The sequence below is a fragment of the Zootoca vivipara genome, chromosome 2 (assembly GCF_965207765.1).
Source record: "Zootoca vivipara chromosome 2, rZooViv2.hap1.1, whole genome shotgun sequence".
NCBI lineage: Eukaryota > Metazoa > Chordata > Lepidosauria > Squamata > Lacertidae > Zootoca > Zootoca vivipara.
This window is the reverse complement of record NC_142584.1, coordinates 115,852,873-115,875,309: the sequence shown is the minus strand read 5'-3', so window position 1 is coordinate 115,875,309 and position 22,437 is coordinate 115,852,873. Positions and strand designations below refer to the sequence as shown.

General features: G+C 46.5%; 1 protein-coding gene across 4 annotated transcripts; it reads left to right on the top strand.

Moving 5' to 3' along the window:
• The first annotated feature begins 2,302 nt into the window (after positions 1-2,302).
• Positions 2,303-16,313, top strand: LOC118080203 (zinc finger protein RFP). Of its 4 annotated transcripts, XM_060270889.2 has the most exons (8): positions 2,305-2,835; positions 4,937-5,032; positions 6,771-7,001; positions 9,409-9,431; positions 10,639-10,757; positions 11,925-11,957; positions 13,051-13,080; positions 15,313-16,313. In XM_060270889.2, exons 1-8 carry the CDS (start codon positions 2,368-2,370, stop codon positions 15,828-15,830), a joined length of 1,518 nt encoding a protein of 505 aa, XP_060126872.2. In that variant the 5' UTR covers positions 2,305-2,367; the 3' UTR covers positions 15,831-16,313. The 4 variants fall into 4 exon arrangements, with proteins under 4 accessions (XP_088520196.1, XP_088520197.1, XP_088520198.1 ...); XM_088664070.1 differs by lacking the exon at positions 13,051-13,080 and having other exon boundaries at positions 2,303-2,835; XM_088664071.1 differs by lacking the exon at positions 11,925-11,957 and having other exon boundaries at positions 2,304-2,835.
• Positions 16,314-22,437: the final 6,124 nt, after the last annotated feature.

The following is a 22,437-nucleotide window of genomic DNA, read 5'->3' as shown; positions in this document are numbered from 1 at the left end:
TTGCTCCCAAAAATACTGAAGGAAGTTCAAAGGTTTGAAAGAGTTCATTCCAACGATGATGCTTGCTTGTCTTGTAGCTGGTTCATAAAGTAAGAAAACTGTCAAAGGTGTACAACACATATTGTGGAATCCGGTGATAGGTCTGTAATCCCGCCAATCCAACAAATGCAGTAGAGATTCTCACGAAGAGACATGCAATTAAAATCTCACGAAGGGGCATGCAATCCAGGGACAAGGTTATCTGGATTAACTCCTTGTTTCGCCCAATTAGCTTCACCGGCAACCCAGTATACTATGTGTTGTAAAGAAATATAAGACAATCTTTGTGTCACATCTATACATATTCACAATCATTTTACTAATAAAGATGTATATACATACCAATAAGGGTCAAAGTATAGGAACAGCCCAGCACAAGCTAAAGAGTCTGATCACAACCATCATGTAAAGCAAAGTTATATGTAGGTCATACTGTTACAGAATCGCAGGTTTTACCAATTAAGACCTCTCTAAAAAGACCTTAAAGGGAAAGAGAGTCAAACAATAATAAATGTACAGAAGAAAATATAATGATATGACTTTAGAGAAGGAAAAACAGACCAAGAAGTGACACTTATTATTTCTTAGAGGTCCTATAGACCAGCGTTTCTCAACCACTGTTCCGCGGCACACTACTGTGCCGCGAGACGGTGGCTGCTGTGCCGCAACATGAGGCAACGAGAAGGGCGATTTGTGGCTGCCAATAGGCAGCGCTGACCCGCCGGAAAGGAAGCCGGCCGGGTCAGTCTGGAGGGCGCGAGGGCGTGAAGGGTGTTCCTCCGTCATCTCCTCGCGCTTGCTCCCTGAGTGAGGCAGCGCTTCATGGCCGAGGCCGCCTCCTCGCGCTCTCCCCGCGCGCTCAATGGAGAAGGCAGCGGCGCAGGGCGGCGGGGACTCTGGAGCAGCAGCAGCCCCGTCCAGCGGCGGCAGTAACAGCAGCAGCCGCAGCAGCAGCCGCCCCACCTCGGCGGGCTCCTCGCCGTCCTCCTCCGCCAGCCGGGGAGGGCTCTCGGGCCGCCAAGGAGCAGCAGCGGCGGCGGCTAAACCAGCGGGGAGGCCGGAGGGAGGTGGCGGTGGCGGCAGCAGCAGCAGCCCCAGCTCAGCCGCGGCCAGCCCAGGAGGGAGCGGGGGGGGGGCTGGCGGCAGGCAAGACGACGGAGGCGGTGCTCGAGGGCTCTCTCAGCAAGTACACCAACCTCATCCTCCCTATTCCTCAGTCCCCCACCCATTCCCAACCCCCAGGATTTGCCCCGTCTTTTAATGGTGGTGTGTCGCGTGATTTTTTTGACGGAACAAGTGTGCCGTGGCCCAAAAAAGGTTGAGAAACACTGCTATAGACTACAGTTATAAAAAAAAGTTATAATCTATATCGGTATTCAATCCAGCAGGGTGCAGCGTATTTAATAAGAATATAAACCTTGCTTCTTTTTGCAGTAATCTTAGCTTTGCTGTTTCTATGGGGTCAGAATGGGTCCAAATAAAAAAAAAAGTAAGATCCTCATCTGTGTGTGAAGCTTCCAGAAAGTGAGCTACCAGCGGTGCATCGGCTACACAGTTCCTTATTCTTGATCTGTGTTCAGAAATTGTGGTCTTAACAGAACATTGATGACTTAATTTAGTTTAGTTGACATTATAATACAATATTAAGACTAGTATCAGCTGGTCACGTTCCTTTTTTGTGGTTAAGTCATACAAGGCATTCATGAAGGAACTCCATAAATGGGCTTCCACCGCGCAGATGGTGCATTCTGCCAGGTCCATCGAAGTCAGTATTGCCTCCACTGACTGGCAGTGGCTCTGCAAGGTCTTCAGGCAGGGGCTCTTCCCAACCACAGGGGGGGGGGGAGGGTGTCCTTGCTAGGGATGATGGGAGCAGGAGTCTTAAGCAAACAGAGGGCACCAGTTTGGCAAGGCTGAAAGTGTCTGTTTCAATCTGAAATTCTTTGCCAGCATGCTAAAAACGGATAAAGTTAGAATTAGCAACCAGACTTTTAGGAGTTTTCTTCACACTTGCTAAATCAGAACTCCCGTCCATTTAGGGCAGAGGCAGATGTTCTCCAATTCAAAAATGACAAGGAAGCCTATGAATGAAAATGTTGCAGTAGGAATACAATTTACTAGGTATGTGTGTTTGTGTGTAATCAAAAGCATGGGAAGCAATCAAGAAGCATTCACTGCTACTTGAGAAAACATTCAGGAAATATAAAGACGGGGGGGGGGGTTTAAAAAAGATCACGTGATCACTGAGTCATTTCCAGGAAAGGAAACGCCCAGTGGCTGAAAACTGATAAAGTGAAACTTAATTCGGGTCTTCAGCGGGAAGGAGCCATGGCTGCTGCTGGGGGTCACATCCAGCGTCTCCGTGATGAAGCCACATGCTCCATCTGCCTGGATTATTTCAAGGATCCAGTGACCATCGCAGAGTGTGGGCACAACTTCTGCCGATCCTGCCTGATCCAGTACTGGGGGGAATCGGAGGCAGAGGCTTCCTGCCCTCAATGCAGAAAAACAGTTCAGAGAAGGAGCCTCATCCCCAATCGGCAACTGGCTAATATGGTAGAAATAGCCCAGAATCTCAGCCTTCAAGAGGGGAGAGAAGAAGGAGGGGGGAAAGGGAGAATGTGCAAAGAGGGAAAGGGAGAAGGAGGAAAAGGGAGAGTCTGCGAGAAACACCGGGAGCCCCTGAAACTCTTTTGCAAGGAGGACGAAGCCCCCATCTGTGTGGTTTGTGACAAATCAAAGGAGCACAAACCCCACGAGGTGATTCCTCTGGAGGAGGCTTTCGAGGAATACAAGGTAGGAGATCCCTGGATCTTGAGGGGGGAGAAATAGCTGTGGGTTCTTCCTGGGAGGTTTTCTTTTTAATTCTCAGGTCCAAAGTAAGCATGGCATTAATTGGTTGTGTTTATTATGTTAGAAGCAGCCAAGGGGAAGCCTGGGGGCTCCTGGGATGGCTGGGAGGAGGGGGGGGAATCCTTCCAGGTAGCACCTTAGATACCATTTTGTTTTGACTTCGTCAGACCAATACGGCTACCTACCTGTAACTGGGAGGAGGAAGTTGAAGCCTTTCTCTCTGCCAGGGGGAGGGACAAGGGGATATTGAAATACTAGCAGCATCTTCAAAGATTTGAACTGGGAGCTTGGTAGGGAGAGAAAGGGTTAACCTCATCCACATCTCCCAGCAAGGTTGCTTTGTACATATTTAGAACAGTACAAATGTAAATTGCACATACACAACTAAGTAAGGTACATGTCTCTTTTGGCTACCAGGATGCCTCCTTAATGCCCTGCAAAGCAGAGCAGCAAGGGGGGGACTGTTAACCAGGAATTGACCAGAAGGTGCAGAATCCCCCCCAAAAAGTATCTGTTGGAAGCAGATTTTTGAGTGGGGGTGGAAGCACCTACTGGTGGGGAGCACGCTTATTCTGGGGGTGCTGCGAGACCTGTGTAATAAGGTGTAATGAAACTAGGGGGAAAGGTGACTTTTCCATGACAACTCAGAATTGGACCTGTGCTATTACCGGTATATAAAAAAGAACATTCTCTTCTACTTCACTACAATACTTTTTAAAATGCATTTTAATCCCTTTTAAAATAATGCACTTGTTCTACTGTTGTTGTTTAGTCGTGTCCAACTCTTCGTGACCCCATGGACCAGAGCACAAAAATACTCTTGTGCCATGCAATGTGAATAATGGCACAAAACAGTAATGATAATGAAATGAAGCTGGCAATCTTCTGACTGAAGGAGCTACTTAGGTGGATTCTGGCCACAGCAAGAATTAATTTGGCCCAGAAATGGAAGAAGCTGCAGCACTTAAATCTCCCCTGGTGGCACAAGCACACGTGGGCTCTGACTACTTCAGAGAAAATAACTGACAAGTAGCAGAAAACCTGAATCGCCATCTGACCCAATTAAGTGGCAAAGCAGCTGGGTCAAGAGGAAGGGTGGAAAAGCCCTAGGCTTGCAGAAGAGGGGCTTGGAATGGGTGACGTTTTGAGAAGCGCTGCTCTATTCCTGTCTCTCTAGCCTCTTGGGCTGACCTCACTATCTCTTTGATGCTAGACTGATACATCCCAGGTTGGATCCTGCCTCACCCCTTCTTCCTCCTCCTCTTCCCATGCCTCTCTGGGACCTCAAGATGAGACATCGGGCTCCCTTTGCTCTTCTTCAGACTAGTTTGCTGCACTAGAAAACTTTCCCATCCCAGTTCTGCAGTGGTTTTCAACCAGTGTGCTGTGGCACCTTAGGGTGCCTTGAGTGATGCTCAGGGGTGCCTCTGGCAACACTGGCCTCTGTCCCTCTTTCGTTCTTTTTTTCCTTCCTTCCCTCCTTGGATGCCATCTCTGCCTCCCAAAGGCTTGCACAGCAGCCCTGGCTACAACCTCCGCTGGCGAATGGTGCCTCTGGGGCTGGCCAGGGGGTGTTGGCTGCCAGGAACTGAGGTGGCCTCGGAGTAAGCAAGGAAACTGGTGAAGGGGCCCTTGCTGTTGGGAATGGACAGACAAATCCCAGGCCCCTGTGGGGCAGCGTGAGGAGGCACCTCTCTTTGGGGCAGCTCAGAGACCAAGAGGAGGAAGGCTAAGGAGAAGGGAGAGGAGAGGAGGCTGAGAGAGCACTCCACAAGGGAGAGTGTTCGAGAAAGGGTGAGAGGCTGCCAGCTCTGCAAGCAAGGGGGGACCTAACTGGGATCCTGAGCGCTACAGGGGTGCCACAGAAAGAAGGTAGTTGGTTGAGGGAGTCATGGACCCAAAAAGGTTGAAAACCTCTAGACTTTTTATTTCCTCCAGTAAACAACATTGCTATTATTGTAAGGCCACCGAGCCCATGAAGCCAGTGTAATATTCATCTCTCTGTGTGTCTCAATCAAACCTGAGTTTTTCTTTTTCTCTTTAGAGAGAGATCTGTCACCACCTGGAGATTCTGAGGAAAGAGAGAGAGGAATTTCTGGCCTATCAAGCAAACCTGGACAAGGAAAGTAAAGACCTCCTTGTAAGTGTCACTATTGTTACTACCGTAGTGAGGGAACAAGCACTTGAAGAATCGAGTCAGGACTGAGGAGGGATGGGGAAAACTGCCCATTTCAGCTTCTCCCCATTTCTCCTTTTTACATATCAGTGTGTTTATTCATTTATTATGCTGAAAATGAATCAGATGTTAGGGTGGCTACTTCCTTGTATAAATATTTTTATATGTACTTTACCCTCATAAATACATTTTTTGTGAACATTACCTGGCTGGGTCAACCTTGAACAATTCAGAGGTGTGAATTTCAAAGGATTGTTCTGTTTTGGTCTCCATATTTTTTCAGCAATAACAAGGTAATTCACCTTTGGTAAAGGTAAAGGGGCCCCTGACCATCAGGTCCAGTCATGTCCAACTCTGGGGTTGCGGCGCTCATCTCGCTCTATAGGCCGAGGGAGCCGGCGTTTGTCCGCAGACAGCTTCCGGGTCATGTGACCAGCATGACAAAGCTGCTTCTGGCGAACCAGAGCAGCGCACGGAAACGCCGTTTACCTTCCCGCCGGAGCGGTCCCTATTTATCTACTTGCACTTTTATGTGCTTTTGAACTGCTAGGTGGGCAGGAGCTGGGACCGAGCAACGGGAGCTCACCCCATTGCAGGGATTTGAACCGCCAACCTTCTGATCAGCAAGCCCTAGACTCTGTGGTTTAACCCACAGCACCACCTGGGTCCCTTCAAATTAGCTGCATCCATCACCTTTGGATGCAGCTAATTTGAGTTTACAGTGGTACCTTTACTTATGAATTTGACTAGAGGCGTGCTCGCTGACAAAAAACCCACATATATTAACCAAAATAGAAACATTGTCACCCGACCCCACCCCCCACCCCCCTCCCCCCATCTACCTCTCTTCCCCCTTTATTCCAAATGTCTCAACAAATGAAACTGATTTGTAAAAATGTTATGCAAGACTTTGCACATATCTTTGTAAACCAAGAAAACCTTTAACAATAATAATAATAATTAATAAAAACTAGAGGCGTGTTTCGCTAATGTGGCCTCTTGCTGTCGCTGCGCCGCCGGCACACGATTTCCATTCTCATCCTGGGGCAAATTTCTCAACTTGAGGTAACTCTTCCAGGTTAGCAGAGTTTGTAACCTGAAGTGTTTGTAACCTGATGTGTTTGTAACCTGAAGCGTTTGTAACCTGGGGTAACAATGTATTTCCCATTTGTTGTTTATTACGTGAATAGACGTCAAGGAGAAGTCTGAGGAATTGTGAGCTGAGAGGGTGGAAGCAGTTCAATTCAAATCCTGATTTACCATAAATATTACTAAAGAGTTGTCTTTCTAAATGTGAGCTATTGTTCATCTTTAGGATATTCAGGGAGCTATGGGGATAAACTCTGCACTTTCTCCTCCTCCTCCTCTGTTTCTGTTGCCTTCCCACACCTAAATGGCCCCAATCAAACCAGGGGGTGTTTTAAGTCCATGGATGTTCTCTGAACAGCTATGAACTCTGGTTATGCCATGCCCCAAAACATGCAGGGAACATCTATGGCTAGGGGGGGGGGGAAGCTCCTTGCTTCAGGCACTAGCCCTCTGCAAAATAGAAGTCAACAGAAATGGCAATTATCCCCTCAAAATAAATGTTTTCTTCCTTAGCCACTGGAGGTTTCATGTCTATGTGGAATTCTCAGTATTCTGTTCCTGATGTTTTGAAAGCTGACCATCTTCCACACTCAGACCTCCTCTTTTCTTGCAGAAATTAACAGAAATGGAGAGGCTGAAGACTGTGGAGAAGTTCAGAGAACTGCGCCAGTTCCTGGAAGAACAAGAGAAACGTCTCCTGAATCATATGGAAGAGGTGGAGAAGGAGATTGCAGGGAGAAGGGATGAGCAGCTGGCCAGACTCTCCAGGAAACTCTCCTCCCTTGAGAGGATCATCCAGGAAATGGAGGAGAAGCGTCAGCAGCCAGCGACTGAACTCCTGCAGGTAAGACGGTGGCAGGAACAGCCCAAGGCTCCAATAAGTGGCTGCCTCCCATCCTTTCTGTGCCCCTTTCATGTATGCAAGGAGTGCAGGGGCTCAGTTGATGGAGCATCTAGTCATGTTTGTAATGGACAGGAACACCCAATAGACCTGGGATGCTTACTGTATTTTTCGCTCCATAGGACGCACCTGACCATGTCACGCACCTAGTTTTTAGAGTAGGAAAACAAGAAAAAATATTTTGTCCTAGGCATAGCAGCCAACTCCTGGAGGCCTAGGTGCCTTTGCCCCCCCCCCCCATTAAATATTTGAGGAAGCTTCTTTTGCAAAGGGGGAAAGCTCCATTTTTTTGAGGATCAGCTCAAAGTTGGGAAGCTATTTTGCAAATGGGAAAAGCCCCGTTTTTGGGGAGGGGTGTCAGCTCACAGTTGTGCATCTTTTTTGAAAAGGGGGAAAGCTCCATTTTTGAAGATCAGCTCAAAGTTGTTGAGCTTACCTTGTAAAGGGAAAAAATCCTGTTTTTATGGGGTACAACTCACAGTTCTGCAGCTTCTCTAGGAAAGGACAGGGACCCATTTCTACAGTTTCCAGACAGATAATCTGTGAGGGAGAAGAGTTACCGACAGCCCCCTCCCATCTTGAATACTAGCTCCTCCCCCAGCGGGGAGGGGGAGACTTCGAGTGGTGAGTCAGGAAGTGGAGACAAGAGCATGAGTACCCTAGCGGAGCCAAGGCACCGCCGGGGAAGGGAACAAGGGAGCAGGGAGACGGTGGGAAAGAGGCCGATCCCACCGACGCCGGAATTGCGCAGGAAGTGCCGGGGGAGGAGATTCAGTATGCTGAGATTATTATGCTGGAGGAAAACGCGCGAACCGCCATTCGGAGGTTCTGTGGGAGACTAACAACATATATTAACTACCTGTAAATAGCACTGTTGATTAGCACTGTAAATACACAGCACCAATAAAAGGATAAAATGCAGAGCTGTGTAGAGTCGTTACTCTGAAGTAGCCTACACCAGGCACCTGTGACATAATCTAATCAGCCAGTCACATGTCGCTGGGGAAACAAGCAGCCTCTCTTTGTAGACAACAATTGAGGCCTGGGTGGGGCTGGGAAGGGAGCTAGCTCCCTTATCTCCCTCCCCAATCTCTTGCAATCAGCTGCTGAGCGGGTCCTTTCAACACTCTTTCCCTCTTGTTAGCCTTTAGCTCTTATTTCCCCCCTTTTTTAAAAAAAAGCAGGATCTGCCTTTCACCCCTGGGCAATTTGGCTCCAGGGAGAACACATTAGCTCCATAAGATGCACATAAATTTCCTCTTACTGTTTAGAAGGAGAAAAGTGCGTCTTATGCAGTGAAAAATATGGTAACTCACCTTAATGCAGACTAGAGATTCTTCTGTGTCCTTGATGGAACGGGAGGTGATTTTCTGCTCTTTGCTGATGTTTTGTCTCTGAATGCCTTCCCACTGGGCAATGCTGCCTTCCTGCCCTGTGAGAGGCTTCACCAAGGATGCATCCAGGCCTCCTTCCGACATGAGCCAGTCTCTTGACCAAGCTTCTCTTCCAGTTCCCTCCACAACTTCTGGGTTGATCCGATTCCCCATGGATACAGATCGACCCAAAATGGTGCTCAGTCACAGTCACAAAAGAGCAAGACAGAGGGACTCATCCAGACTGCTGCTTGTCCCACCCCTTTTCTCCAGGAAAGCCCGCTGTTTACTGTTCAATGAGAGCAAACCTCAGCTAGGTTTTCTCCAGATTGACGTTTGCTTTGATGTTGCACTAAGGAGCAGGTTTTTCCTGAGGGATAGCGGCAGGGCAAAGGCAAAACCACTTGGACCCGTGTTTTCTGGGAACAGGAAAAGCAGAACTGTGGTTGAGGCCAAAGAAACCCTGAGCTGTTTTTTTACCCCTTTGGAGGCATTTTATTCTGCAGGTGCTTTTTTCTTTCCAGTTGGAAAATAAAATTTAAAATGTGGGGACTTCTGAGGAAGACAATTTGGGACAGTTCCTTGGTAGGATTATCCTGTAGGCTAACTTATGTCTCAATTGCACAATGCCAACAGGGGTAAAGTTAATAAATTATAATCTAAGACAAGAGATGGGGTGGAATCTTCTCTTGAACCCACAAATGTGAAATTTCCCTAAAATGCTGGTGGATTTTCATAAGGATTTCTAAAAAATAATTGCAAACAGATGTGGAAATGTGGAGAAATTGATATCGGAAAAATTAATAATCTCAGACTGGAAAAATAAAAGTTGTGAGAAACCAAAACTGGCAGATTCAGTCATCCCTACCCACAATGGCATGTGCCAGACAGACTGACATCCGAGGGTCAAGGTCTGAGGGGGTCTTCCTAGTGTGGCCTGTGGTGTGCAGTGAATTCCTTTCTCTTTTACCCTTTAGGATGTGAGAAGCACCTTGCAGAGGTAAGTGGATCTGGCTCATTTCCATTAGCATCACTCCATGAGGCCGGGATGCAAGAACCTCAAACATGGCCCTCAAACAGGGGCTGCAGGGGAGAGACTGTGGGACTCACTCCCTGCAGCATCTCACAGGGAAAATTCCCCTCTTTGGAATTTGTACCCCCCCCCCCAATTCTCCCCAATGAATTGGCGCCATTTCCTTGGTGAGGTTTGGTTTTCTTTTGTAATTATACACAATTATACAGATTATAATTTGTTTTGTATTGGCCTGAATGTCCTTTTGATTAATCATTTGATGTGGTTGCACACCTGTGGAAGATCTGTCTCATCTTTTAGAAACATCTGATTCTAGAGCAAAGGCTATTTAATGTATCAAAGCAAGAGATCCCCAAGCTCCAGAAACAAATATTTTGAGTTTACTCAAGTGTTGCTAAGAGAAGGCTGTTTTACTGGCACACAGAACAAGGCAAAGCTCCTTTCCTAGGAGCAATTATTGCCTTAGTTGTTTCCTTCTCGACTGACCAGTTTAGTCACTCTTACAACAAACACTCTGCCGGCCACCCCATCTTATCTCAAGCAAACACCTGCCCCATAGAGCCCCTTGGGAGGGGGTGATTTCTCACAAAGGAATTGGCTGTATTCCTGACCATATTCCGGCTGCAGTATTTAAGTTTAAGGTGTCACTCAGGTTCAGAGTAGATGATTTGAGGAACATTTCACGTTTTCCAAGAAAAGTGAATCCCTTTATCTTCCTCACACCTTCTCTGGGGACATCTAGAGAAAGAAAATGTGTGCTGTGCTGTCCTCACCCTCAGACAATTCCTGCCCTTTGATACCATATGATTCTGCTACTTCTTTAATAGACATCAGTGGGGAGACTCAGAGGCCTGGGGTTGCTGTTTTGGCCCCTGGGGGTCTGGCTGAAGAGTCCGTAGTAAGGAGAATCTCCCCACTCACTGCCTGCCTGTCCCTGTAGGCCGGGGATGTCCAACAGGCTAATTGCAATCTACTGATAGATCCCCGGAGGTTTTGGTAGATAGCGGTCAATCCTTGGGTCCCATCCGACCTTGCCCCCGCCCTCCCCCTCCATTATTGCACTAAAGGAGGCTGTTTGAATCCCAGGAAAACAGGGCTCTTCTTCATTTTCTTTCTTTTCCTGTGCCAGGAATTGTGGATTTGAATGGGCTGACATTGCTTTTCTTTTCACCAGGTATGAGAAAAGAGAGAATCCAGAGAAGCCAATGGCTTTCCCTCCAGAGCTGAGGAACAGGGCCTTGGAATCCTGTGATTTAAATCACCTTGTGGAGGATACAATGAAAATATTGAAAGGTAATGAAGAATGGGATTTTTTCCTCCCATGAGCACCTGTTTACAATTCTATGGAACTTCATTTTCCTTTTGGTTCCCCGTCTACACAATCTGGGGTTGTCCTTTTGGAGCTTCTCCTGCTCTGAATGGAGTCAAAGGACATTAAGAAGCCCCCAGTTCCCCCTCTGCCTCCTGTTCAGGCTTGTTTCTTAGCAGTGGAGCCAAGGCCTGAGCCGTCTCCTCCTCAGACGTTCCCCCTGCAGCTTCCACATCTAGGGCTTCAAGCATAATAATTTCCTGAGAGTTCCCCCATTGAGAAGCAAGAGCACATGAACCCTTTAGGACACAATTATGCTTGTTAAAAATCTGAAAGATTTTTAAAAGGTTCATGAGGAAGGACTTCCCTTTGCATGACAGCTCTGCCAAGACCGGACTGTTACGTTTCACAAGTTTTGCTTAAATAATTTACCCCACCACTTTACTTGGGGAAGATGTTAAGGCTGCCTCCATCTTCCCTCTTTATCCTTTTACAGGATTCCTATAGCTCTGCCTCCCTTCCAGTCCAAGAATGTAGAGCCCAGTTTCTGTGACAAAGTTCAGAGACCATCAGGATTCATGCTGAATATTTTTATTGTGCTATTTGTACGCTTGCTGTATGATTGCTGAGTTTTAAAGCTTTAGTTATTTTCATTGATTCTGCCTATGATTTTATTGGTTTTAATCATTTTTTCTACTGTCGTATCTCGGTTCTTGTATTTAATCTGCTCCATGAGTCCTTTTGGCTCCGAAATGGTTCAGGAACCAAGGCGTGACTTACAATTGACTGAAGAAGCTTCTTGCAGCGAATCGGAAGCTGCAGAAGCCGTGCTGGAGGTTCGGCTTCCGAAAAACAATCACTTCTATTTTTCTTTCATTCGGGAGCCAAAACATTCGAGTTCAAAGGCGGTCGGCTTCTGAGGTTCCACTATACTATTTAATACTTGTACAGCCAAACCTTGGAAGTCGAACATAATCCGCTCCGGAAGGACGTTCAACTTACAAAACGGTCAATTTCTGAGGCGCGACTCTTGCAGCATTTACTTCTAGGTTTTTGACGTTCGGGAGCCAAAACATGTTACTTTTGTATGGAGATTTATTTCAGGTGGAAGAGTGTTGCCCTTACACTTTATATCTTTTTTGCTTCCTCAGATGCTCTTTTATGCAGAAAACAGATTCAGAAAGGTAAATTTCCAGGGGAGCAACAATTTCACAGGAGGGATGGGGGCTGATATTTCATGTGTGTAGAACCGGCTGTTCTGCAGAATTTAGGACCCCCATCAATGGCGTAACTGTGGGTAACAGTCCTCTAGTGGTGTTTGGGTTCTTTGTCTGTCCCATGAATGAACTGGGAGAGGGTTTGAAGACTTTGTTTGGGGGAAGAGCTTGTCCCTGCGAAGAACCTGCACACCAGTCTGAGTTCCATTCCTGCCCATAGACTATTATCCTGGTTTCCCCCTCAGTTTTATAGATTTTGTTTTCTTACAAAAGCCCTTAAGGAGAATCCTGCTGGGTCAGTCCAATGTCCCCCTTTTCGAGTTCTCATGTATAGGGAACCTCTCTTGCATTTTGTTTTCCCTCCACACAATCTGGAGAGGGTCTTTTGAGGCTTCTCGAGATTTGCTTGGATTTCCCCCTGGTGAAGTGTGTTTTAAAGGGCGCCCACAAGCACCCAGTCCCTCCTCCACCTCCTGCCCAGACTGGTCTCCCAGCAGCACAGCCAAGGCCTGAGCCCCCTCTTCCTCGGACTTTCAAGCTCACCAGCCATTTCTCATGCTTCAGCCATCCCAATCTCCTGAGAGTTCCCACAGTTCTCATGAGATCAACCCCATTCCAGCTCTGGCAATTCTTCCTCTGCAATTTGGTTTGTCAGCATGCTTGGAAATTTCAGTTTGAACAGCTTTTTTCCCACCAGTTTACTTGGGGCAGATGTTAACCTTCCTCCAGCCCTCCAGTACAGATCACCATTTCATTTGTGAATTTTGAATGATTGTATTCTGCCATCTTCTAGTATGGTTTACCCTTTCTGATTTCCCCATGGAATAGTTGAGTTTGAAAGGATCCCAAGGATCATCTAGTCCACCCCCTGCAATGCAGGAATCACAGCTAAACACATTCCTTCTTTTAATTCCTTAGGCCTACAGTTGTCGTCTTTGCAATTATTTTTTCTATGATTTAATCTTTTGCTTGAAATAAGGAAACAACAGATGTTTTGTAAATAGATTTTCTTTGAGCTATTGCAGTGTAGACCATTAAGCCTCTCTTTTTGCTTCCTCAGATGTTCAGTCATTCAGAAATCTCCAGAGAGGTAACTTTCACATGGATACTCCAATTCACAGGAGGGGGGGGGACTAGTGTTTCATGGGGGGGCGCAAGAGTCTCTCCTGTACAGTTGAGAACCACCCACAGCTTGACTCTAGCCCTGCTGTTTGTACCACAAAGGCAGAGAGGGTGGACTTGAAAGTGCAGAAGGAGGGGGGTAAATAAATTACCCAGAAGGATCAGATGGAGGAGGGAAGAGTTTTATTCCTGCCTAGAGAAAGTTGGGTCGCTTTTCCATGTGACCTTTTCCAGGTCTGGTTTCCATATGCCTTCTTTTTCTCTGCCACGTCCTCTATTTTTATGATTAAAATTTCTGCCCAGACAGATTTTTAAAATTTGGTATAATGCCCCAATTTTTTGGTATAATGCCCCTTGAAATTTTTTCTACTGTATTAAACTCAGATCTAAGGCACCTTGCTTAGCTAGTCTGCAGCAGAGAATCACAACAGAGGCGCATCTTAAGCTAGCAAAATCCCTTCTCTTGTGGCTGAACTAAAAGGACGCTGGCTCAGCTACGAGATCTTGGAGAAGGAGTCTGGGAAGGCAAGAGTTAACCCTGCCCTTAAGGAGAGGGCATATGCAGATGTTAAACAGTTTAATAAATTGTTCTGTGCACATGAACATGTGAACATGAGCCCAAAAACTTTCATGTGGCAAGCAAGGGAACAACATGTATTATTATTATTATTATTTTGTTGTTGAAAGTTAAGAGCATTGCTACTAGCAATATATCACACCTTTTATAGCCTACATATAGTAGGGGTATTTAAAATAAAAGTTGTCATAGTGATTCATGGTTAAAAGTAGAAGTTGGCAAATGTGTCCTCTTTCTTGCTCTTCAAAACATGGCAGCCCTACACTTGCCTATCATGACTGTCTCAGCCCCAAACTGGTAACTTTTTGAGTTATCCCCCCTTCCCCCAGGAAGCGAACTAGACTTATGGTATATATTCAATCCAAAAGAGAAGCATGGAATAAGCCATCCTTTGTAAAATTCTCAAGATGGTAGGAAGGCAAGGAGAGACCAAGTGGGTGAGAGAGATGGAGAGCAGGAATAAACAGGCTCCCCTCTTAACACGGTTTTCACTTGTGGGCACGAGGGCCCAGAACGTGACCCCCACGAAAGTGAGGGGACTCCTACCGTGTTTCTCATATTATAAGACACGTCTTATATTTATTTTTTCCTCAAAAAAACACACTATGGCTTATTTTCAAGGGATGTCTTATTTTTTTCCTCCTCCTCCTGCCGCGGCCGGCATTGCTGCTGCGCCTATCACTATGTCTTATTTTCGGGGTATGGCTTATTTTCCTTGAATGCTTAAAAATCCTGCTATGTCTTATTTTATGGGTATGTCTTAAAATATGAGAAACAGGGTATATGTGGTTTTGTGTTGTCTTTTTATGCTGTGAACCACCATGAGACTTATAGATGAAGGGCAGTATGCAAATGTAATTATATTATTATTATTATTACAGTGGAACCTCGGTTTATGAACACCTCGGTTTATGAATTTTCGGTTTATGAACGCCGCGGACCCATCTGGAACGGATTAATTCACTTTCCATTACTTTTAATGGGAAAGTTCGCTTCAGTTTATGAACGCTTCAGTTTATGAACAGACTTCCGGAACCAATTACACCCATGTTTCAGTTTATGAACGCTTCAGTTTAAGTACTTCGCGGACCCGTCTGGAACGGATTAATCCACTTTCCATTACTTTCAATGGAAAAGTTCGCTTCAGTTTATGAACGGTTACTCCGCGGACTGCCTGGAACGGATTAATCCACTTTCCATTACTTTCAATGGGAAAGTTCGCTTCAGTTTATGAACAGACTTCCGGAACCAATTGTGTTCATAAACCGAGGTACCACTGTATTATTATTATTACAGGGTCCTCCTCTCCCACCCCAATGTCAGAGGGGGGCAGCTTCTCTCCCCTCCTGCCTCCTCCAATTCTCCTTTCTTCCTCCTTCACTAACACAGAAGAGATGAGTAAAAGGTTTCCTGGGTGGTTTTTCCCTCTTATAAAATGAATGGATTTATTCTGATCAAAGTCTGCAAGGAGGAGTCTCAGTATTGCATGCGATGCAAAGAAATCCCATTGATCTCAAAGGAAATCTGGTTTTTTGGGGTGTGCTTTTTGTATAAGGATGTCCGTCTCTCTCTCTCTCAGCTGACTCCACCTAATCTTCTCTTCCCCTCTTTTCTCCCCAACAGCAAATGTCACTCTGGATCCAGACACTGCCCATCCTTGCCTCATCCTGTCCAAGGATCGGAAAAGCCTGAGAAGGGGAGACAAACCTCAATTCCTGCCTGATAATCCTGAGAGATTCAATGAGGAACCTCGTGTGTTGGGACGTGAGGGATTCACAGCAGGCAGACATTTCTGGAAAGTCACTGTGGGAAGTGGGGAAGAGTGGGATGTGGGGGTTGCCAGGAAGTCTGTGAGGAGAAAGGGCTTCTTCCCCTTAAGCCCTGAGGAGGGGATCTGGGCTGTGGGGAAGTGGAGAGGGAAGTACTGGGCCTTCACCTTCCCTAATTACTCTCCTCTGTCCCTGAGTGAGGAGCCCAGGAGGATCTGGGTGACTCTGGACTATGAAGGGGGACGTGTGTCTTTTTCTGACGCCAATTCAGGAGCCGAACTCTACACGTTCTCAGGAGCCTCATTCTTAGGAGAGACCCTCCTCCCTTTCTTTTGTCTGTGGGGAAAGAAAATCCCCCTCAGTATCTCCTGAGGAGACTAAATCTGCCTCTCAGGCCCAGTTGGGAGTTTCTGCCCAGACCAGAGTGACAGACATTGTTATGTATTAGTGTATATAGTTTTCCCTCAGGTCCTCAGGTCCTTGACAGTTGTTTTAGGAGGGAACTTTAGGAGGGAATTTTGAATTATGTTTGATACATTGTTTGAGCCAGCCTCTATAAAAGCAGGCCAGCTCGGCAATGCAGTTCAGTTCTGTTGTGGCTTCCGAATAAAGAGCTTCTTGAAGAGTTTCTGCGTTGTCTACCCACTAATCTGCCTCTCAGGCCCAGTTGGGAGTTTCTGCCCAGACCAGAGTGACTGACATAAAAAACATTTACCTTGGGCAGTTTTTCAGGGGGACCTTTGAGAGGATTCATTTCCCTTACTTGCCCCATAATTCCCTCTGCAGCTTACTTTTTCTTAAAGAGACAGTCACACTTTTAACAGTCCCAATAAATAATCTTTTCCTCACCTTCAATCTTGTTTTTCTTTTCAGTTTGAGTTTGAGCCCCACGTTGGGCAAAAGTTTCCTGCACTGCAGGGGGTGCACTGCAGGGGGTGGGACTAGATGACCCTCAGGGCCCCTCGCCAACTCTGTGATCCCACGAAACCTTCCTCTCCCCACAAGACCTTTGTTGTTGTTGTTTAGTCGTTTAGTCGTGTCTGACTCTTCGTGACCCCATGGACCATAGCACGCCAGGCACTCCTGTCTTGCACTGCCTCCCGCAGTTTGGTCAAACTCATGTTCGTAGCTTCGAGAACACTGTCCAACCATCTTGTCCATCTTGTCCACAAGACCTTATGCAGCTGTAAAAATGCATGCATCGTTGGATTAATAGAGGTCTAAAAATGTACATCTCCCCCCAGGTCAGGCAGGATAGCTCAGATGGGAAGAAAATAAAAAAGAAATTGAACAGCATGTCAGCTTCAAATGCCCTCTGCATATACAGCCTCACCATCTCCACGCTTTGTCAGAAATAAACCTCATTGCATTGAGTGGGGTTTCTGCCCAGAGAAGCAGACATGGAGCAATGGATTCAAACTACAAGAAAGAAGATTCCACCTAAACATTAGGAAGAACCTCCTGACAGTAAGAGCTGTTTGACAGTGGAATTTGCTGCCAAGGAGTGTGGTGGAGTCTCCTTCTTTGGAGGTCTTTAAGCGGAGGCTTGACAATCATCTCTCAGGAATACTTTGGTGGTGTTTCCTGCTTGGCGGGGGTTGGACTGGATGGCCCTTGTGGTCTCTTCCAACTCTATGATTCTATGAATTTGTCCCCTTGTCTTGTCCACAGCTCGGTGGGTGGAGCACGATAGTCTTAATCTAAGGGTCACTGTCTTGAGCACCACATTGGGCAAATGATTCCTGCATTGCAGAGATCTGGACTAGGTCACCCTTGTGGTATCTTCCAACTCTGCAATTCCATGATTTTATGTTGGTTGCCATTTCTGCTTCCAGTGACAGTGAGTTCCATAGCTCAATTATGCGCTGCACAATGGAATGCGTTATCTGTCCTGGATCTCCCAACATTCAGCTTTGTTTGGGGGCCACAACGTCTACAGCTATGAGAATCTGCAATGTGGAGATAATGTGTCTCTGTCTTCCTGCCTCCATTGTGGGGACCAGAGCAGTGGGTGGGCTGTTTAGTTTTGCCCCCCCGGGGGGGGGGGGCAGAAAGCCTCAACAGAGAACTTTCTTGAATTATCATCAACAACAATGTTTAATCTTGTGACATAAGATGAGGTGTGGGCTCTCCACGGCAAATCAGGATGTAACCAACATTCTCCCTCTCTTTCCTGTGGAATGTGGCACTTTTCAAGAATATTAGCTGGACGTATTCCCTAAATCAGGGGTGTCCAAACTTTTTTCAAAGAGGGCCATATTTGATGAATTGAACATGCGTGAGGGCCGATCATTTTGCCTGACGTTCTTTGTACCATTAAAATTACAGTAATTGCAAATTAAATGCAAATTAATTATTTTTTTGAAAATTTATTGAAAGTAGATGCCCGAGGGAAACCGATAAACAGGACCTGAGCACAAGAGCCCTCTCCCCTTCTAGAGTCTCCAGCAACTGGTATTCAGAACCAGTATTCTGTTAAACCCCTCCAGATTTTTTCAGCCACTTTATTGGGAATATAGGAATAATAATTATAATTATAATTTATTATTTATACCCCGCCCATCTGGCTGGGTTTTTCCAGCCACTCTAGGCAGCTTCCAACAGAAAAATAAAATACAGTAATCTATTAAACATTAAAACATTGAAAACATTAAAAAACCTCCCTAAACAGGGCTGCCTTCAGGTGTCTTCTAAAAGTCTGGTAGTTGTTTTTCTCTTTGACATCTGATGGGAGGGCGTTTCCCTGGTCAGGCGCCACTACCGAGAAGGCCCTCTGCCTACTTCCCTGCAACTTGGCTTCTCACAATGAGGGAACACCAGGAAGATGATTTTGTATTTTTATCATTTGGAAACCTAGAGTGGACTTATTCAATCGAAGAGAGATTAATAGACTGTTACTACAACAGGAAGCCCGGTTTATTCATTTACAGTGGTACCCCGCTAGACGAAAATAATTCGTCCCGCGAATCGCTTCGTATAGCCAAAATTTCGTCTTGCAAAGTGGCTCCTATAGGAATGCATTGAAGTGCGGTTTCCCATAGGGTGCCTCTCAAGACGAAAACATTTCGTTTGTCTTGCGAGGCATCGCTATAACGGAAAAAAATTCGTCTTGTGAAGCGCGGCCATAGGAAACTTCGTCTTGGGAGTCTCCATTAAAATCGCAAAACGCTTTCATTTTGCGAGTTTTTCGTCCTGTGAGGCATTCGTCTAGCGGGTTACCACTGTACTTAACACCATGACCCCTATGGGTTTGAATAGTAATCAGGACTATACATAATTTCTATGAGGCCTTCAAATTAAATTGCAGCTGTCCTCTGAGCTTTAGAACCTTGTTCTTTTAAGAAACTTCAGGGAACCACACCTACCCTTTAAAGTGAATTCATATAAAACTTAGGTGAGGAACCATATGATCATAGCTACCAAGTCTCCCGTTTTTCGCGGGAAACCCCCGTATTTAAAGCCGTTCCCCGCTGTTCTCCTGAATTGCCAAATATCCCGTAAATCCCCTGGAAAGCAGCTCCTACCAGCCAGACTCCTTCTGCGCATGTCTGGACATGCGCAGAACCGATTCCGGGTGCCACTCTGCCCATGTCTTGGCACCGGAAATCGGGCAGAGCAGCACTGGAAGTCGCTTCTGCGCATGTCTCGACATGCGCAGAAGTGATCTCCGGTGCCGCGCCGCTGCTGATCCCGTATTTTTCTATCCAGAAGTTGACGCCTATGCATATGATTATATGCTGTTTTAGAATCTTCAAGTTCAATCCATGTAATTAGTGTATATATATATGCTTTCTTATTCAATGTTTAATTTTTTTCCGTTGTTAATTCTGATAAACGCAGAAAATAATAGGATACACTAACATGATCTCTTTAAACTTAAGTGAGGAACCACATCTTTAAATGTTGTTTAATGATTTACAATTTCAATTTCTGTAACCAGTACATAAATGTTTTTTCATGTAATGTTTAATACATCCAGCTGATGAAGGTGAAGACACCGAAACAGGGCCCTGTCCTGGCTTCTGATTTAGACTTTAAGACTTCTACATCAAACACGACATTGATATATCCTGATTTTGGACTAGCATGTACTCGACCCAATTTAAAGACTCACATCTAATGCTCTAAAAAATTATTGTTGTCTATATCCTTATAGCTTTGAGTTTACAACTTCTGTATGACTATATGTATTCTTGTTTTTGCAATTCATATTTGATTTGTTAGTAGGGATTATTCTCACTATTGAATCTTCTATTGGCGTGAGTTCTTGGTCTGATTTTTATTGGTCCAGTTGGAGAACAGCCTTTAGCAAAAGTGTCATGGGCTTTGAAGGCACTCGAACTCAGGACGCAAGGGAGAAATGTGCTAAGAGGAAGGCACACTTGGCAATTCCACACCCTGATCAACTCCCGCCCGGAAACCAATGTCACCACTGTGGAAGGATGTGTGGATCCAGAATTGGCCTCCACAGCCACTTACGGCCTCATTGTTATAACTGTGTTTATGGAATACAATCTTGCTCGGCTACGAGTGATTGCCAGAGGAGGAGGAGGAGGACCATAGATTCCCTCTGCCAAAACTCTATTCCTTACCCAGAGAGCCCACACTGCCGCAGTTCTCCTCTTTGACTTGCTAGAACATCGTCCTCTGGCCAGGCTGTGTCAGGGATGCCTCCTCCTTGCCAATTTCCTTGGTGCTCACTGGGCCCTGAAACAGCCAAATGTCCCCCACTCAGGTTCTGCTGTCCCAGAAAACGCCATTTAAATATGGATGCCTAAGATCCCACACACGCTCCCACTCCCAATTTCGTAATGCCAAGCCGTGTAAAATCACAGTCCCCAGTCCCATCCCCAAGCAGCTGCTGAGAGACAGTGTAGTGTAGTGGTTAGAGTGTGGGACCAGGACCTGGGAGGCCAGGGTTCAAATCCCCTCTCAGGCATGAAGCCCATTGGTGACCCTGAGCCAGTCACGGCTCTCTGCCTAGCCCACCTCACAGGGTGGTTGTTCTGGGGATTATAAGAGGAAGGGGAGAACCTTGAGCTCCTTGGTGTAAAGGTGGGATATAAAGCACTCCATTGTGCTACACTTGATCTTAGCCAAGAGGCCAAAAAGCCCTTCTCCCTGTTGATCTTACTGATGACATCATCATCATCATTTTCCACTCTTTTTCATTGTATGGAATATTTTGTGCACTGCTTAGAGACAATGGCAATCAAGCTGTACAGAAATGGTTGAGACAATTTAAATGGGGCTGCAAATGCACTCTGCACGTGCTCAAGTGTGTTCTGATCCTTAGCTCGTCATTATATTCACCCTGCTCAAGGGAACACCCCAGGCCTGCTGCTAAGCGAGATGTCCACTTACCTCAGTCAGCCCAGCTTCAGCCATTTCCATTCCCACAGAAGTAAGCAAGGAACAGGGGTGACTTGGGAGCATCGTTCCGTTGGCTGTGAGGGACAGAAGAGAGGAAGATGACTGGCTCAGGGACAGGGCAAACGCATTGCATGAAGATCCCACTCTCCATCCCTAGGATCTCCAGTTAAAAAGCAGTCAGGTAGCAGATGATGGCAACAGTCCTTGGCTGCAAGACCCCCTGAGAGATGCCACCAGTCAAGACGGGGTGTTGGCCAGGTTCTTTGCAGAATTATTTTCTGGCTTCTGGAGTGCTTCACGCAAGAGCAGATACACATATTGGGTGGCATTCAATTAAACGTATGCCAACTCAAGGTTTAGGACTAGCACAATGAGACTTTGTCCCCTTCCTCCCCTTTCTGCACAACCAGATCTACTAGGGAAGGTCAGGGGGAAACCCCAGAACAGGTTTGGAGAGAGGAGAGGGGGGAGAATGTTCCGCCACACAAGGAAGGCTCTTCAGAGTCTCAGGAAAACAGGGTGTCCATCCCATTCAACGCTCAGAGGGAGGTGTTCTCTGGGAATTGTCTGGCGAAGCCTCACCTGTCTCAAGGGGGCCTGGTGGCTGTCCCCTGAGACGGCATCTGAAGCACACGGAGGAAGCCCTAAGCCAAAGTCCCTTAGCCACATCCTAGTTCCCTTAGCGGAATAGCTTGTGCCAAAGATGGCGCAGAAAGTCGACATGCTTGTGGGGGGCAAACGACCGCCAGTGCTGAGCACCCTGCTAGCGAGATTCCCACAGGCTCTCAGTCAGCTCCTGGGCCAAGTTCAAGGTCCCATATACCAGGTTACTTGAGAGAGCGGCTTATGCCTTATCCACCACTAGATCCCTGCACATCCCCAAGTGTCTCTCCTGCACATCCCCAAGATCTCAGAAGCCCTTTTGCAGTGACTCTGAGCAGGGCCTTGAGAGTGGCTGCCCCTCTTCTCTGGAATATCGTTCCTGTCGGGATGTGAAAGGCACCCAATCTCTGCACTTCCTGAAGACATTTTTGCTCCAACAAATGGCTTTTTACTACAAGTTCCACTTTTTATGGTTTTAAATAAATGTGCAATTAAGGAGTTTTCTTTACGGAATCAAGTCCTGTCCATTTAGGGCAGCAGCAGCAGTTTTCCAATTCAGAAAGGCCAAGGAAGCCTATCAGGGAAAATGTGTTACAGTACAGTATGTGTTCATAGCTGCCCTAAATATCTGCCAAGTATCCCGTATCCGCCAGGAAAACCCCTTTTTTCTTACCATTTCCCGGCGGTCTCCCGTTTAGCGGAAAATCCCGGTATTTTCCCTTAAATCGGGATACTTGGCAGCTATGACTGTGGAGGAGAATGCAATTGTTACCCGGCGATTTTTCTGGTGCCGCTTGCCCTTCTATGGGCACCAGAAAATGGTGGCGCCGGCGAGGGAAGTCGCTTCCGCGCATGACCGGAAGTTGCGTGACGTGACTTCTGGTGGCACTTTGCCCTTCTATGGGCATCAGAAAATGGCGGCGCCGGCGCCAGAAGTCGCTTTACGTGTTTCCGGTCATGCGCGGAAGCGACTTCCGGCGCTGGCGCCGTCATTTTCTGATGC

Excerpts from the sequence above, each read along its gene's own strand:
- LOC118080203 (XM_060270889.2), top strand. The coding sequence starts at position 2,368 with ATGGCTGCTGCTGGGGGTCACATCCAGCGTCTCCGTGATGAAGCCACA. Across the intron at positions 5,033-6,770 it reads AGGAAAGTAAAGACCTCCTT|AAATTAACAGAAATGGAGAG; the intron begins GTAAGTGTCACT and ends CTTTTCTTGCAG. Across the intron at positions 13,081-15,312 it reads ATTCAGAAATCTCCAGAGAG|CAAATGTCACTCTGGATCCA; the intron begins GTAACTTTCACA and ends TCTCCCCAACAG.